The following is a 15,156-nucleotide window of genomic DNA, read 5'->3' as shown; positions in this document are numbered from 1 at the left end:
GTCACTATTAATAAAGCAAGATGCCTCCAATACTGTGATTTCAGTAGTAGTGCTGTTATTAGTAAACGTACCGCTATGAGTTGTCCTATGTGAAAGAAAATTTCTGAACACTGCTTTCAAAGCCCTTTTCCTTTTAAGTCTGTGAGAAGCTGCAGAAGCAGATTTAGACTGTGATTATGTTTAAGAGTTTCCTGGTTTCATGTACTGAGATGACTTAACTGAATTTAAAGTGTGAGAATGTGCCCACAGCTACACTTCACAGCTCGAAGTTACCGTCATCAGTCACCAGAGAAATATAGTTAAATTCAAGTACGTGAGAAGAGATCGAATTGTGCTTTCAGTTTTAAACTGGGGAAAAAAAATGCTTTCACTTTTGGGGAAAGCATATGACACTTTTTTGTTTCTGTAAATGTGTTTCTTTGTATGCAGTCATGTGAAAAAAGTATGCCCTCTTCCAGTTCTAATGTTTTCAGGACATAAAAAGTCATCCGGTCATTGCCAAGTTCTTAAGAAAATACAACCACAAATGAACAACAGCGGATAACATACTACACCGTGTCTTTATTCAACACAAGCTAAGATAGAATGCAGATACGGTGTGGGAAAAACTAAGTACGCCCCCTGATTCAGTAGCTTCAAGAATCACCTTTGGAAGCAATAACCTGAAGTAGGTGTTTTCAGTATGACTTTCTTAGCCTCTCACATTGTTGTGGAGAAATTTTGGCCCACTCTTCTTTAGTCTTGCTTCAGTTCGTTGAGGTTTGTGGGCATTTGTTTACGCGCTCTAAAAGCCTCGCCTCATCATTTCATTTGAGTTGAGGTTGGGACTTTGACTGGGCTTATTACAACTCCGTGAATCTTTTCTTTCTTTTCTCCTCAGGATATTTGCTTTGTTGCCTGGTCCAGTTTCATCCAAGCCTTAGATGTTGGAAATATAGCCACACGTTTGATTCCAGAATACTTTGGTACACAGAGGAGTTCATTGAGGACTCAGTGGCTACAGGTGCCTGTGGCTACAATATAAACCCAAATCATCACCCCTCCACTGCCGTGCTTCATAGCTGGTATGAACTGTTTCTGCTGATATGCTGAGTTTGCAACGTTGCCATGCTGTTCTGAACTGTGCTGCCATGTTCTTTTTAGAGAAAGGTTCTCTTGGCATCCCGTCTAAACAGGCAACGCTTCTTCAGTCTTTCACTGATTCTGCTTTAATGGACTTTTTAACATTTAACATGCTAACTGAGGCATGTAGTTTTTTGCAGTTTCTCTGAGCACTGCACGGTCTGGGCTTGGGTGAATTTGCCAGGGTGTCCACTGTGAGGAAGACTGGCAACTGTCTTTAATGTTTTCTCCTTGGAAAGGTGAATTTCAAATTGTTTGAAAATGGCCTCATAAATCTTTCAAGATTGATGGAAAGCAACAGCTGTTTTCCTAAAATCATTGCTTCCTAAAATGTCCTTAATTCTTGTCACTGAGTTAGCACACACCAGCTGATGAGTTAATTTGATCAGTTTGAAAGTGTATTTGAGTTGCAGCACCTGTTATCTACTTACTCTGTTAACTCAGTATTGATTTTTTCACAAAGTACCTCTGAATTTTGGCTTTGTTTAGTTTAAATAAATTAAGACATGATGTGTGTCTTAATTCATTTATTATTTGTTTATTATTTGTTCATCTGACCCGATTTTTTTTTTAAACATCAGAAGTGAAAGACGATATACTATAGTACAGGATGACTACTAACTACTAAAGACACATATCACATTTTAAAATTAATATTCTGAATTAAGAAGAAATAACAGTATTAGTTCTATAGTAAAAGTTAAAATTGAATAATTTCTGATGTGAGTCACTGTCTGGTTTTATGAAAAGCATTGAGCAAGGAGGTTTTTTCCAGTTGCCTTGTTTAGTTTTTGAAACTAAATGTGATGAGCAAGCAGTGAATAAGAACTGAAGGACATTGCTTGCCCATATGGTACTTATGACTTTTTAGTCACAAGGTGCCACGGATTATACCATGTTTCATCATGCTTATATATCTAAATGGTACCATAATTTACAAAGTGAATGTTTTGGTAAATATGAGCAAAAGCTAAGTACAAACCGATCAGGAAAGTGTTTACTGAAGTCAAACACAGAGGGACCAGTGGGGTCCCTTCCTTATAAACCCAAATAATTTGACTTCATCTTAGCAATCAGATACATGGCGCCCTGTTGGCCAATATAAAGAAAACAGCTTTAAAGCCCAAATGAATTGGCTTCAATTTTCAAACCCAAATGCGCATCTTTTATATACAGTCTGTAACTGTACACGAAAATGTATAATGTCTAAAAGAAAAAAAATTACAGTTAATTCAGTAATCATGTGCAATCACACACACACACTAAACTATTAAAATATGATTTAATAATTTTTGACTTGATGATAAAATGGCAGCATCCAGCTGTATGACTGAGGACTCTGGGTTGTACAGAAAAATATCTCATAATATACTATACTAATTTTCCTCCTGCAAAAAAAGAGAGACAAAAAACCCCACACAAACATGCAAAGACAAAAGGCACATTCATCCAAGCACTAACTGCATATTTGCTCTGCAGGTACAAACAACACGTCTGTTTACTTTCATTGAAAAAGCCCCTTTTAAAGATGTTCTATTCTTAATTTGACTCTACAAATGTTTGTTAATGGTTTAATACAAACTTGAAAACTTTTGCACGGTGACACCTTGGAAATATTTTTGAAAATTACTCAGGTACAATTACTGAGAAAGACCAATAAAAACCTTCCATGTACGGCTAAAAAAAATTCAAATATATTTCTCACTGATTGGAAAAGTAAGACGCAGACAAACATAACCACAAACACTTCCTGCTAACATAGAAGCAAAATCATGTATTGAAGAAAGGCGAAACATTGAAATGACTGGAAAACAACATGTTTAAAAAAAAAAACAACAACCCACAAGTGACAAATGTGCTACAGCATTGCACTGGAAGAGCCAGCCAGTTTCTAAGATGGTTCCTTCAGCAACAAGTGGACGTGTTTGAGCAACAATTTGAGTATTTAGGAAACCTGCAAATAGTCAGTTAAGGACCCTGCCACAATTTTCAGCAAAGCAAAAGACACGTTTTACACAAAGGTCGAGCCTGGAGTTCAAAGATGGAACTGAGAAGCAACAGAGAAACACAGGCACACAAACAGTCATGGTTTACCAACACACACACACACACACACACGCACGCACACACACACACACACACACACACACACACACACACACACACACACACACACACATAAACCATATGTGTTTCCTCTAGGAGGCGGTGAACTTCCTGAGTGTGATGACGATGAGAGCGAGGAGGACAGATGCTCCCAGGAAGACTGCTATAACTATGGCTGTGATGGCCCCTGGCCCCATGGCCCCTGCACACAGGCATATATATTTATTTATTTATATGTATATATATATATATATATATATATATATACACACACACAATTAGGAAAGAAAATTTATTTGGTGGTTGTGTGCATGTTGATCAGTCAAAAATGGGACAACTTTACCTTCCTCTTCGTTGAAAACTTCTGTGGCATCATCATAGTCGATGGTGGAGGGATGGTCTGTTAAGTAGTGGGTTTTGGGGGTGGTGTCGCTGGGTGGCTCATCTCCAGACACGGTGTCTTGGTTGTCCCTAGTTGCTGGGGCAGTGTCTAAAACAGTGTCTGCAGAAAAAGGACAACAAGGATAGCTTTTATTTAAAAAAAAAAAAAGAAAAGACATGGCTGATGTGCTGCATCAGCTATGATTGCATGTTTTCTTACTGAAGTCTTTCACTGCTCCTCCTTGAATCGCTACCTTATCGTGGTGGAGGGGTTTGTGTGTCCCAGGGATCCCAGGGGCTATGTTGTCTGGGGGCTTTTGCCCCCTGGTAGGGTCTCCCATGGCAAATAGGGTTACCGGGGCCCCGCCCTGGAGCCAGGCCCGGGGAGGGTGCCCGAGGGCGAGCGTCTGTGGCCGGGCCTTAGTCCATGGGGCCCAGCCGGGCACAGCCCGAAGAGGAGACATGGGCCCATCCTCCCGCAGGCCCACCACCCGCAGGAGGCGCCATAGGGGTCGGGTGCATTGTGTGCCGGGTGGCGGCCAGGAGCGGAGGCCCTGGCGGACTGACCCCCGGCTGCCAAGACTGGCAATGGGGACATGGAATGTCACCTCTCTGGTGGGGAAGGAGCCTGAGTTAGTGCGTGAGGTTGAGAGGTACCGGCTAGATATAGTCGGGCTCACCTCTACGCATGGCTTGGGCTCTGGAACCAGTCTCCTGGAGAGGGGCTGGACTCTGTCTCAGTCTGGAGTTGCCCCTGGTGAGAGGCGGCGGGCTGGGGTGGGTATTCTAATATCTCCTCGGCTTGCTGCCGGTACGTTGGGGTTTTTCCCGGTGGACGAGAGGGTTTGTTCCCTGCGCCTTAGGGTCAGGGAACGGGTCCTGACTGTCATCTGCGCTTATGCGCCGAGTGGCAGTTCGGAGTACCCAGCCTTCTTAGAGTCCCTTGGGGGGGGGGGGGGGGGGGGGGGGGTGCTGGAAGGTGCTCCACCTGGAGACTCTGTTGTCCTGCTGGGAGACTTCAATGCTCACGTGGGTAACGACAGCGAGACCTGGAGGGGCGTGATTGGGAGGAACGGCCTCCCTGATCTGAACCCGAGCGGTGCTTTGTTATTGGACTTCTGTGCTAATCACAGTTTGGCCATAGCGAACACCCTGTTCGAACATAAGAGTGTCCATAAGTGCACGTGGCACTACAACGCCTAGTGAGGGTGTGCTGGGAACGTCTAGCAGAGGCCCCAGTCCGCGAGCTCTTCAACGCACACCTCCGGCAGAGCTTCAACAGCATTCCGAGGGAGACTGGGGACATTGAGTCCGAATGGACCATGTTCAGCGTCTCCATTGCCGAAGCTGCTGCAAGGTGGTTGGTGCCTGCCGTGGTGGTAATCCCCGAACCAAATGGTGGACACCAGAGGTGAAGAGAGCCACCAGGCTGAAGAAGGAGTCCTATCGGGCTTGGTTAGCCTGTGCGACTCCGGAGGCAGCCGACAGATATCGACAGGCCAAGCGGAATGCGGCTCGGGCAGTGGCTGAAGCAAAAACTCGGGTGTGGGAGGAGTTCGGAGAGGCCATGGAAAAAGACTTTCGGACTGCCTCAAAGAGATTCTGGCAAACCGTCAGGTGTCTCAGGAGGGGAAAGCGGTGCTCTACCTGCACTGTGTATAGTGCTGGCGGAGCGCTGCTGACGTCGACTGAGAAAATTGTCAGGCGGTGGAAGGAATACTTCGAGGACCTCCTTAATCCCACTGACACGTCTTCCGAGGAGGAAGCAGAGTCTGGGGATGAGGGGAATGACCCGCCAATTTCCGGGGGCGAGGTCACTGAGGCAGTTAAACAACTCCTTGGTGGTAGAGCCCCTGGTGTTGATGAGGTCCGCCCCGAGTTCCTGAAGGCTCTGGACGTTGTAGGGCTGTCCTGGTTGACACGCCTCTGCAATGTTGCGTGGAGATCAGGGGCAGTACCTGTGGACTGGCAGACCGGGGTGGTGGTTCCCATCTTTAAGAAGGGGGACCGGAGGGTGTGTTCCAACTACAGGGGGATCACACTCCTCAGCCTCCCTGGGAAAGTCTATGCCAGGGTGCTGGAAAGGAGAGTTCGTCCGCTAGTCGAACCTCGGATACAGGAAGAACAATGCGGTTTTCGTCCTGGTCGCGGAACACTGGACCAGCTCTTTATCCTCTCCAGGATACTTGAGGGTGCATGGGAGTTTGCCCAACCAGTCTACATGTGTTTTGTGGACTTGGAGAAGGCATTCGACCGTGTCCCTCGGGGTGTCCTGTGGGAGGTGTTGCGGGAGTATGGGGTGTCTGGCCCATTGCTACGGGCCATTCGATCCCTATACAACCGTTGTAAGAGCTTGGTTCGCATTGCCGGCAATAAGTCGGACTCGTTCCCGGTGGGTGATGGGCTCCGCCAGGGCTGCCCTTTGTCTCCGGTTCTGTTCATAATTTTTATGGACAGGATTTCTAGGCGCAGCCAAGTGGCGGAGGGCTTTCGCTTTGGTGGCCTCAGAATCTCATCTCTGATTTTTGCGGATGATGTGGTTCTGTTGGCTTCATCGGGTGAGGGCTTCCAGCTCGCACTGGAACGGTTCGCAGCCGAGTGTGAAGCAGCAGGAATGAGGATCAGCACCTCCAAATCTGAGGCCATGGTTCTCAGCCGGAAAAGGGTGGAGTGCCCACTCCGGGTCGGGGAATAGTTCCTGCCCCAAGTGGAGGAGTTCAAGTATCTTGGGGTCTTGTTCGCGAGTGATGGGAGAAGGGAGCCGGAGATCGACAGACGGATTGGGGCTGCAGCTGCAGTAATGCGGACGCTGCACCGGTCCGTCGTGGTGAAGAGGGAGCTGAGTGTAAAAGCGAAGCTCTCAATTTACCGGTCGATCTACGTCCCTACCCTCACCTATGGCCACGAGCTGTGGGTAGTGACCGAAAGAACGAGATCGCGGATACAAGCGGCAGAAATGAGCTTCCTCTGAAGGGTGGCTGGCCTCTCCCTTAGAGATAGGGTGAGACGTTCGGCCATCCGGGAGGGGCTCAGAGTAGAGCAGCTGCTGCTCCACATCGAAAGGAGCCAGCTGAGGTGGTTCGGGCATCTGACAAGGATGCCCCCTGGGCGCCTCCTGGGTGAGGTGTTCCAGGCATGTCCCACCGGGAGGAGGCCCCGGGGCAGACCCAGGACACGCTGGAGAGATTATATCTCTCGGCTGGCCTGGGAACGCCTTGGTATTCCCCCGGATAAGCTGGAGGAGGTGGCTGGGGAGAGGGAGGTCTGGGCCTCTTTGCTTAGGCTGCTGCCCCCGCGACCCGGCCTCGGATAAAGCGGATGAAGATGGATGGATGGAGTCTTTCACTGACGAGGCGCCAGGTTTGCTAACGGACCTGCTTGTCTTTGTGTTAGTTGGGATGCAAAACTGCATGCATGGGGCTTTCTGTAAGGACTCCAACAGCGTCTCTCTTGTCTCACTGGGTTAACAGCTCAGGTCTGGGTATAAAGATCTCTTTGTAGAAGATGAACATTTTATCCGTTTGAGGTCCAGGTAGAGTCTCTCAACATGTTTCTTTTCCCCCAAAAGGGTTCAGCCAATCTTAAACAGAACAAACAAACAAACATCCTGTAGGAGATGAAGTGATTTGCCGACTCTGCTCTCAACTTCAGTCGTCTCTTCTCCTTCCATCCCAAATCTTCTTTGTCTGGCATTCCTCTGCTCTGAGCATGTAGTCACCCTGAGACTTTTCACACTGCTGCAGTAGCCAGAAAAACACGATGTCTCTCTGGACTTAATTTTTTGTGTTTCCTAACCAATTTTTAGAGTTTAGGAAATGCTCACTTGGAGAGTTTAAACCACTTTAACGGCTTGGTAACAGCTTTGGCAATCGAACAGCTGTACAGATGTTTTTTAGAAGTTAGAGGGGGAAAAACTGATCATCATCTCTGCTTAAAAAATAAGCTCGATGTAGACAAGCCCACCCATTCAGACCCTCACAGATTCAATTATTCTGTCCTCAACTCTGCGCATACCAAAAAACCGTAATGCAAACATATTTACACTCAGCTATTTGACCCTACATATTTACTTTGTGGCCTTTGATGCCCTCAGGAAGCTCCTTCATCCTTATTTCAGGCTCAAATGCACCTTATTTAGTTGCTAACAGAAGGGAAAACACGACAAAATTACTGAAACTAGTGCACATCATATCATGTCTTGTTAGCGGCAGTATCTCTGAAATTCTGATACGCAGCCTGATGTCAGTATTGACTCAGAGTTGTGTGCAGCTTCCTGTCCTGTAGCTGGCTGAAGGTTTGGAGGCCCGGGCCTGTGGCCAGCTCAGGCATCAATGAGGCCTTCAGCCGAGGGCACAAAAGGCAGCTTGTGCGGTCACGCAGGGCAGCAGGCTGCAACCAGTAACAACCGGACAGGCTCTAGCCAGCCAGTGGCTGGGCACTGGATGTCAAACAAACTTGTTTATTAAATATTCTCTATGTGTGAAAGGCTGCACCTTCTGGACAGAATGATTTAATAAGAAGGTTAAAAAAATAATAACATGTTTTCCGTTGGGTTTGTTTCCATGAGGTAGGGTTTGAATCTAGTCAGGGAGCCACTAGAGAAAAAAAATATTATCTACTGTCTGTGCCTCAGCATGTTTGGACTCACAGTTCTTTCACATGACCACTCCAATGGTTTTCTTATAAATGGATTATAATCTCTATTAACGTGGTGATTGTTATTGTGATAATTAGTCAAGTTTGGATTTATATTATTAGAGTTTTTGATATTGTAACCATTCATGCACAACATTTAGCTGTTAAACTGCAATACACGAGTGCATAATTAGTTCATAGTTAATGGAATAATTCATTATAAAGCATTTATGATTTTTAAGGTATACCTACAGAGTCTCACAGAGCTGCATTTTGCAATGGCACATCATGGCACAGTTTGTACTACTCCCATTAAAAAACCAGCACAGTTCATTTTGATATATATATAATGAAGTGCCTGTGAAACAGTTCTGACGTTGGACATCTTATTTGTTGTTCACCTTTTTGTTAGAGCAAGTTCGCACTGTTTTCTGAAAGTAGCAGCACGCACCAGTGCTATGAGGAGTTTTCATTTCTAAAAATAAAAATGAGTTTTAGAAAGAAGTTATTTTCATTTTAAGCCCACAGAGCATTCAGAGCAACAAACAGCAACAGCGGCCTTGAGTTGTGTTAACATGTGTGCTATATATATAAAATGACAGTTTTGTCTGTCCGATTTAACCATGTGAAGTGTGAACCAGGAAAAGATATTTTGTTTTTTGAACCTTCTAACAAATCAAATGAAATTACATATATGAATTTTAATTTGTAACATATTTGCTGCATCTGTCATTTACGTGCAGTTTCCTGCTCACAGTAGTAGCGCTCACTGCGTGCATATGTGTACATCGCGTTTTTCAGGGTGGAAAAAAATCTTTGCTTGTTTCTCTCTTTTTAAAGATACACAACTCCAGACGTTAGCCTTTCTTCTTATATAGCACAGACTCGCTACGCGTTTGGCAGGCTGTGGGCAGGGCTGATTTCAGACACTAAAAAGCACAGAGGCCCATTTGTTGGGGCCCCTGGCCTCCTTGCTCAGGATTTCACACAAGTCAGACAGGTGACAAAGCACGCAGACGAATGCATGTGTAAAGCAACCTGGCAGAGCATCGAAAACCACAAGTAATGCAGCCCAGACATGACACCGGTGGTGTTGTGTGCCCTCGCTTCGCCATCTTAAAATACCACAGTAGGTGGACACATTTTCCACAGTAAAATATTTGAAAAACAATTGGTGTGTGTTTTGGATTTTACTCTGAAACAAGGACAGCCTGAAGAGACTTTGTTTTCCATTTTCACATTACACAACTACACCACTGTCAAGGCTACGATTTTTAACACTGAGTGTATGTGAGTAATTATCACACTGTTTTTGCTTAAACTTCTTATTTGACATTTCTCTGTGTGTTTCCTATGCTGAGTCAACCAATGAAGCTGCCTGTCACGCTCATCTTGGATGATGTTGTGGTCAAGACTTGTGACAACAATTGACGACACTGCTGTATGACAATGCAGTCGTGCCACTGCAAATTTATATATGAAGTCAGCAGAGATGCAACCTGTAGCCATGACGACTTGGCCTTATTAGCACTTCTCCTGGCGGGAGTTTTTTTTTTGCTCTGTGATCCAACAAAGCATTCATTCGTCAGTGTTGGCAGGCATAGAAGACATGCTTTCACCTTGCAACTGCACCCTCCAAAGTTAGAACAGCCCACAAAATGTAAAAAGCTGTAGGCAAGTCATAACTCCTGCAGACTTGTCTTTCACAATATATGTAGGTGTTGTGTAATCGGTGACAGGTCACACATTTTTCTTTGCCTCTTTCCCATACAAGACAGGGAGGACCTTGTTGCCCCATTGCCCTCTTGACTGCTACTCTGACCTCTAGGCCTGAGAGCCAGTCTACAGTCTCCCGAGGTTTTCTCGAGTGAATCTGAGATATATTCCAAGGAAACACTGGCAGAGGTAAGAGAAAGTGAAAGAAAGAGCAGTGATGTGGCAATCTGTCAAGGGCTATTTCAGATTGTCAATCCAAAATAGCCCTTATTCAGAAAACCAACAGTTTTTGTGTGAAATGTTCTTCTTACCATCTCTAAATTCTCTTCACGCACATAAAATGCACTCCAGAGGTACCAAAATCCAAACCAGCACTACGCTGAATCACTTCAGCTTAGCTCGAGTGAGAGGGCGGCGGGTTTGAGTTTCATACGAACATCAGGCAAAGCAACTGAGTCATCCTGTTCGTCAAAGAGCAGCTTTCACAGCTCTCTCAGTTCTCACAACTGCATCATTTACATCAAGCCGCCGACACACACATCAGGCCCTCAGTGTGCCTTTGTGGGAAAAATGACATGAATACACAAAGTTTTTTGTTTGAGAGCTGTGAGAAACGCAGGCAACATTGTCTAAAAACCCTAAAAATGTACTCATATATAAGAAAAGCTCAGCTATAATAAAAGAAAATACTTTCTTCTTTATGGAGATTATGAAATTATCTCAGTGTCTGTAAAGAAATCACCTCGACCTACTTAAAAAAATGTAAGAAATTAATTTGCCCACATTTAAAATGCGACAGGCTGATGCTTTCTTTGCGGTTTTGCATGTTTCGTTCTGAAACATTTCCACCTCCATTAACTTCTGTGCAACCAGGTGATCTTTATTGTGTATTCCACAAATGTATTCCACAAATATACATACATATATATATATATGTTACTCAGAACTAGAGGTTTTACCTGCATGGACGAAGGCTACCAGGAGGCTGAAGAGTACCAGCAGGGCAACTCTGCAGATGCTGCTGCTGTTATGAACCATGGCGGCTGCAAGCGACGAGCGTCTCCAAAAACTCCTCAAGCAGAGTCTCTTAACGAATAGCTGAGTCTGTGAGGGGAGCAGGAGAAGAGTACGGGGGAGCACAGAAGGGAGAAAGGTGAGGGGAAAGCAAGCAGGAGAGAGAGGGATGGTGGGTGGAACTAGGTGTGCACAGGATTTTCTGGACAGTGTGGACCTTGTGAACACATCATCACGGGGGCCCACCCACTCCACAACTCCAGTCACATAGTTGGGGTGAGAGGTAAACATTCGGGCCTGGTCACATCACGCAGGCCTCTATTGGACATTCAATTCTTAAAGGAAATATCTGACTGCAAACTGGAGGATGTCAGTGATAAACTACGTACTGAGAAAATCTAAAGACAGTATCTTTGTTGATACTGCTTCAAATATGTGGACAGTATTTTAAAGGGGTGCTTCAGCAAACTGGCACTTTCAAAGAGTTGGCGGACTCTTCATAAAATACCAGCTTCTACATGTACGCTCAGGCGGATGGCCCAGTGATATTTTTATTCCGTTCCTGTTAAGTCACCTGCTGCAGGAATTGCTTAGGCGACCTACCAGTGAGGTCATTTTTTTATTTCTGTCGGTTTACTTGTGGTCTGCTCTATCATTTACAAAAAACAGTTTTCATGTGTATTAGGGATCATTGTCCTGTTGGAAGCCCCAACACCCGTCTAGCTGTTGGTTTGAGGTGAAGGTGAAGAATATGGAGGTAGTCCTCTTTTATTATTTCATCCACTTTGTGCAATATACCAATACAACTGGCAGCGAAACAACCCCAGAGCATCACCACCATGCTGGAGAGCTGGTAAAGTGTTATTATATTTGAAAGCCTCACCTTTACCCCTCCAAACCCACCTCTGGTCATTGTAGCCAAATAGCTCAATTTCTGTAAATACGCCTTGGCCTTGTCAAGTTAAGAGATTTTGTAGAACCTTCAGCACACTTCTTAAAAGATTTGAGAGAATATATATATATAAGAGCCAACTCCGCCATTGCCTGGTCCCAAATCCAGGATGAGAAAAGAGGAGGGTTGGGTGTGGGGCTAGCAAGCCCATCCTCTAAAAAAAAGCCATGCTACAGAAACTGCAACAACAAGTACATCCCGACAACTGCCTGGACAGGAAGACTCCTCTTCAGTGGGGCCCATGATGCGTGCCGGTGAAAGCAAGCTCGCCGACAAGTCTTCTTACGACCAATGCCAAGACCAGGATAGGGACCTGTAACATCAGAACCCTGAACGAAAGTGGGAAGTCAGCGCAGGTGGCCAATGAGATGAGAAGATACAGCATCAAGGTTCTCAGACTATGTGAGACCCGATGGATCGGAAGCGGCCAGACCAGACCGTCTTCAGGTGAAACCATAATCTACTCCGGGCACGAAGATGCGGACCACAATCACACCCAAGGACTTGCGCTACTGTTGGCGCCAGAGGCTACAAGGGCGCTGTTGGCATGGAAACCCGTCTCACCAAGACTCATGATAGCCAGGGGCAGGAAGATTACCATCATCCAATGATATGCAGACACTAACACAGCACAAGCAGAAGATATATTTAAGCCTGTATATATACTTTGACTCTGTGAGGATTAGAGAAAATACAAAACAAATTCAAACTTGCCCACCCGATTCTTGTTTTGTAAAGTCACTAAAGATGTATGTTGTCCAATCATTCTGCCCTGGAAAAAGAATAGTTCAAAGAAATCAAGAAAAGGCCAAAATTATCTTGACACGCATGGCAATGATGAGCACATATAAATTTCTGACCATGACTCATGGGTGTAGCCAACAATCTGGCAACGTAGCATGAGGACATTTCAGTTCCTATTTACCCTTTTGAAGATTGATTTGATTTTGTCACTGAGAACAACACAACAAGCCTAATCACTGCACATCTCTGTCGTTTTAGGGGCTTTTTCACAACACAGATCAGTTTCTGGCTGGATGCAAACCTGACAGGTGCTTCCTCTGGGAACTACAAAATCAGATTATCATAGAAAGCACAAACTATGATGACATCGTCAGCAGGTATATCTCATTTAATACCGTTGAATTAAATATTAGATGCTAAGTGCTTAAATTATTAAGTATTACCAAGGGAACTATTTTCACATTTTCAGAACAGAACCAGTTTAACAACCCAAACTGTACTGATGGGGTCATTTTCCTCTTTCTCACCAGCAGGCTCCTGAGTGTCATTTGAGAACCGGCCTACATTTCCACTGGTTCGACCACAGATTATTATCTGGTACTAATGGCTGACATTGGGATGTATCTTCCAATCACTGTCCAATCAGCTTCTTTCCTATCATCAGTGCTCTCAGTAATTCTGACTTCAGGTTCACCAATCTTGTGGTGAAAGTATGCGGAACTGCTTCTAGGCTGGGTATCAGGGCCATGTAGGTGTAGCAAAGCTCACAGCATGGGAAGTCTGGCGCTCAGCATTTGCATTACCTAAATAAGCTCTTGTCACTGGAGTGTTTAGCCTGTGTCGCTTGTAAACTAGATTTTAGGCCCATTAACAAAAGAGTTCCCCTTCAACATTGCAGCTGCTCGTGAGGAAGCTGGAGCTGACTGCAAGTTTTCCGGTATTTCCTGTCTGCAAACTTACACTTACATTAACTTTAAAAATGTTTATGTTCAAAGATTTTGTGTTTATGTTAAAATCTTAGTCATCTCCTTGCGAACAGAAAAATAAAACTCTCTAGGGCTGTCCTGTGGTGTCTTGAACAAGGTTTTGGTAGCAGATCCTTTGGGGCTTGTGGGACATCATGTATGTTGTGAACAGTACTGACTGTGAAGCACTGTGGTCAACATTGTTGTTTTAATATGTGCTATATAAATAAATTTTGATTTTGATTGAACTTGTACCAGAGCACCTAACTTGAGTCTGGGGAGGTAAAGACAGTTCAACACCTTGGGTTGTTTGTCAAGTCTCTTGTGCAGTTTTTGTGTTGTGGCAGGTGCTTTAGGTGTATCTTGGTCTGTGGTAATATGTAGCCGAGAGATTCACAGCCAAAGTAACTTCTGCAAAACATTTCATTGGAACAAGATGATTGTTATTCTTTTCAGCCATAGTTTTAGTGTTGTGGCTGATCACTATAAGTCGGTGGTGTTTTGATAAGTCATTCTTGGGAAGCCCATTCCTCATCACATGTTGATTCTCCAGAGCACGTGCTAAAAAATGTTTTGTTGTTTATGGGAGAATTTTTAATTTCCCCTTTGTGGATTTAAAAATATGACTTGACCATGTAACTAACACTAGCGCCAGCACTGTGGGAAAATGCAGTTTTACTTCCTCAATATCAGTAAGCTGTTTTTGATACTGTACTTTCGAGGCTTAAGTGTTAGTTTTGATTTAAAAAAACAAAACAAACTGCTTATGTGGGAAAAAATTGAAAGAAATAAAGGAGCAAAAGTCTGGTTTACTGCACGCAAAATACATTAAATGGACTCTTTATTAGCTAAACCTTACTGGTACTGGGTTGAACTCCCATCTGCTTTCAGAACTGTCTTCAGTTAGATTAGTAGATTCAACAAGGTGCTGGAAACATTCCTCATATGACAGCATCACACAGTTGCTGCAGATTTGAGAGCCTCATATCTTCATATCTGCTTTTGTAACGCCACCTGGTGTGGTCTTCTGCTGCTCGAAACATCCAACCTGTAGCCCATCTCCTTCAAGGTTATTTTGTGCATGCTCTTCTTGGTTGTTTGAGTTACCGAAGTCACGCTTTCTTTTGTCTTTTTCAGATCATTCCCAGTTAATCCCAGAGATGGATGTATGGGAAAATCCCAGATGATCAGTAGTTTCTGAAATACTTAGACCGGCCTGTCTGCATCAACAATCGTGTCATGTTCACAGTTGTGCAAGTCACACTAATTCCCCATCATCTTGACCTTGTCCATGTGGTATATGTGATTGTATTAATGAACAGTTGAACAACTGTACCAAACACTGTGGCAAGTCAGTGTATGCTACAGCCTCAGCTGTTATTTTCTCTCTCTGGCGCGTAGTCATCTTTCTTCTCCCTTCTTATACTTAAACACCAGCAGGTCATCTTGGCCTTGTCTACATGGCTAAATGCATAGATAATTAACTTGTCCCATGGTTCCTAAATTTAATTTCATTAATAG

At 44.5% G+C, this 15,156-nt stretch overlaps 1 protein-coding gene and 1 long non-coding RNA gene across 3 annotated transcripts; one reads left to right on the top strand and one right to left on the bottom strand.

Annotated features, from left to right (window-relative positions):
- Positions 1-2,385: 2,385 nt before the first annotated feature.
- snorc (secondary ossification center associated regulator of chondrocyte maturation) lies at positions 2,386-11,162 on the bottom strand. The gene is made up of 3 exons (XM_026150743.2): positions 10,920-11,162; positions 3,572-3,730; positions 2,386-3,430 (listed from the first exon to the last, which is right to left on the bottom strand). Exons 1-3 carry the CDS (start codon positions 10,996-10,998, stop codon positions 3,321-3,323), a joined length of 348 nt encoding a protein of 115 aa, XP_026006528.2. The 5' UTR covers positions 10,999-11,162; the 3' UTR covers positions 2,386-3,320.
- On the top strand, positions 10,011-14,910 carry LOC145421986 (uncharacterized). Of its 2 annotated transcripts, XR_013903349.1 has the most exons (4): positions 10,011-10,149; positions 12,929-13,047; positions 13,201-13,267; positions 14,773-14,910. It is a non-coding gene; the product is annotated as an uncharacterized LOC145421986 (long non-coding RNA). The 2 variants fall into 2 exon arrangements; XR_013903348.1 differs by lacking the exon at positions 14,773-14,910 and having other exon boundaries at positions 13,201-13,889.
- The last annotated feature ends 246 nt before the right edge of the window (positions 14,911-15,156 follow it).

Source organism: Astatotilapia calliptera, chromosome 18, assembly GCF_964374335.1.
Source record: "Astatotilapia calliptera chromosome 18, fAstCal68.1, whole genome shotgun sequence".
In the NCBI taxonomy this organism is placed as follows: Eukaryota; Metazoa; Chordata; class Actinopteri; order Cichliformes; family Cichlidae; genus Astatotilapia; species Astatotilapia calliptera.
The sequence above is the reverse complement of the archived record's forward strand: the minus strand, read 5'-3'. Positions and strand labels throughout refer to the sequence as shown.

Bases quoted from the DNA above. Each gene is read 5' to 3' on its own strand.
- snorc (XM_026150743.2), bottom strand. From the start codon at position 10,998: ATGGTTCATAACAGCAGCAGCATCTGCAGAGTTGCCCTGCTGGTACTC. The intron at 3,731-10,919 runs GTAAAACCTCTA...CTTTTTCTGCAG, and splicing joins GGTAGCCTTCGTCCATGCAG to ACACTGTTTTAGACACTGCC. The intron at 3,431-3,571 runs GTAAAGTTGTCC...GCCTGTGTGCAG, and splicing joins AGTTTTCAACGAAGAGGAAG to GGGCCATGGGGCCAGGGGCC.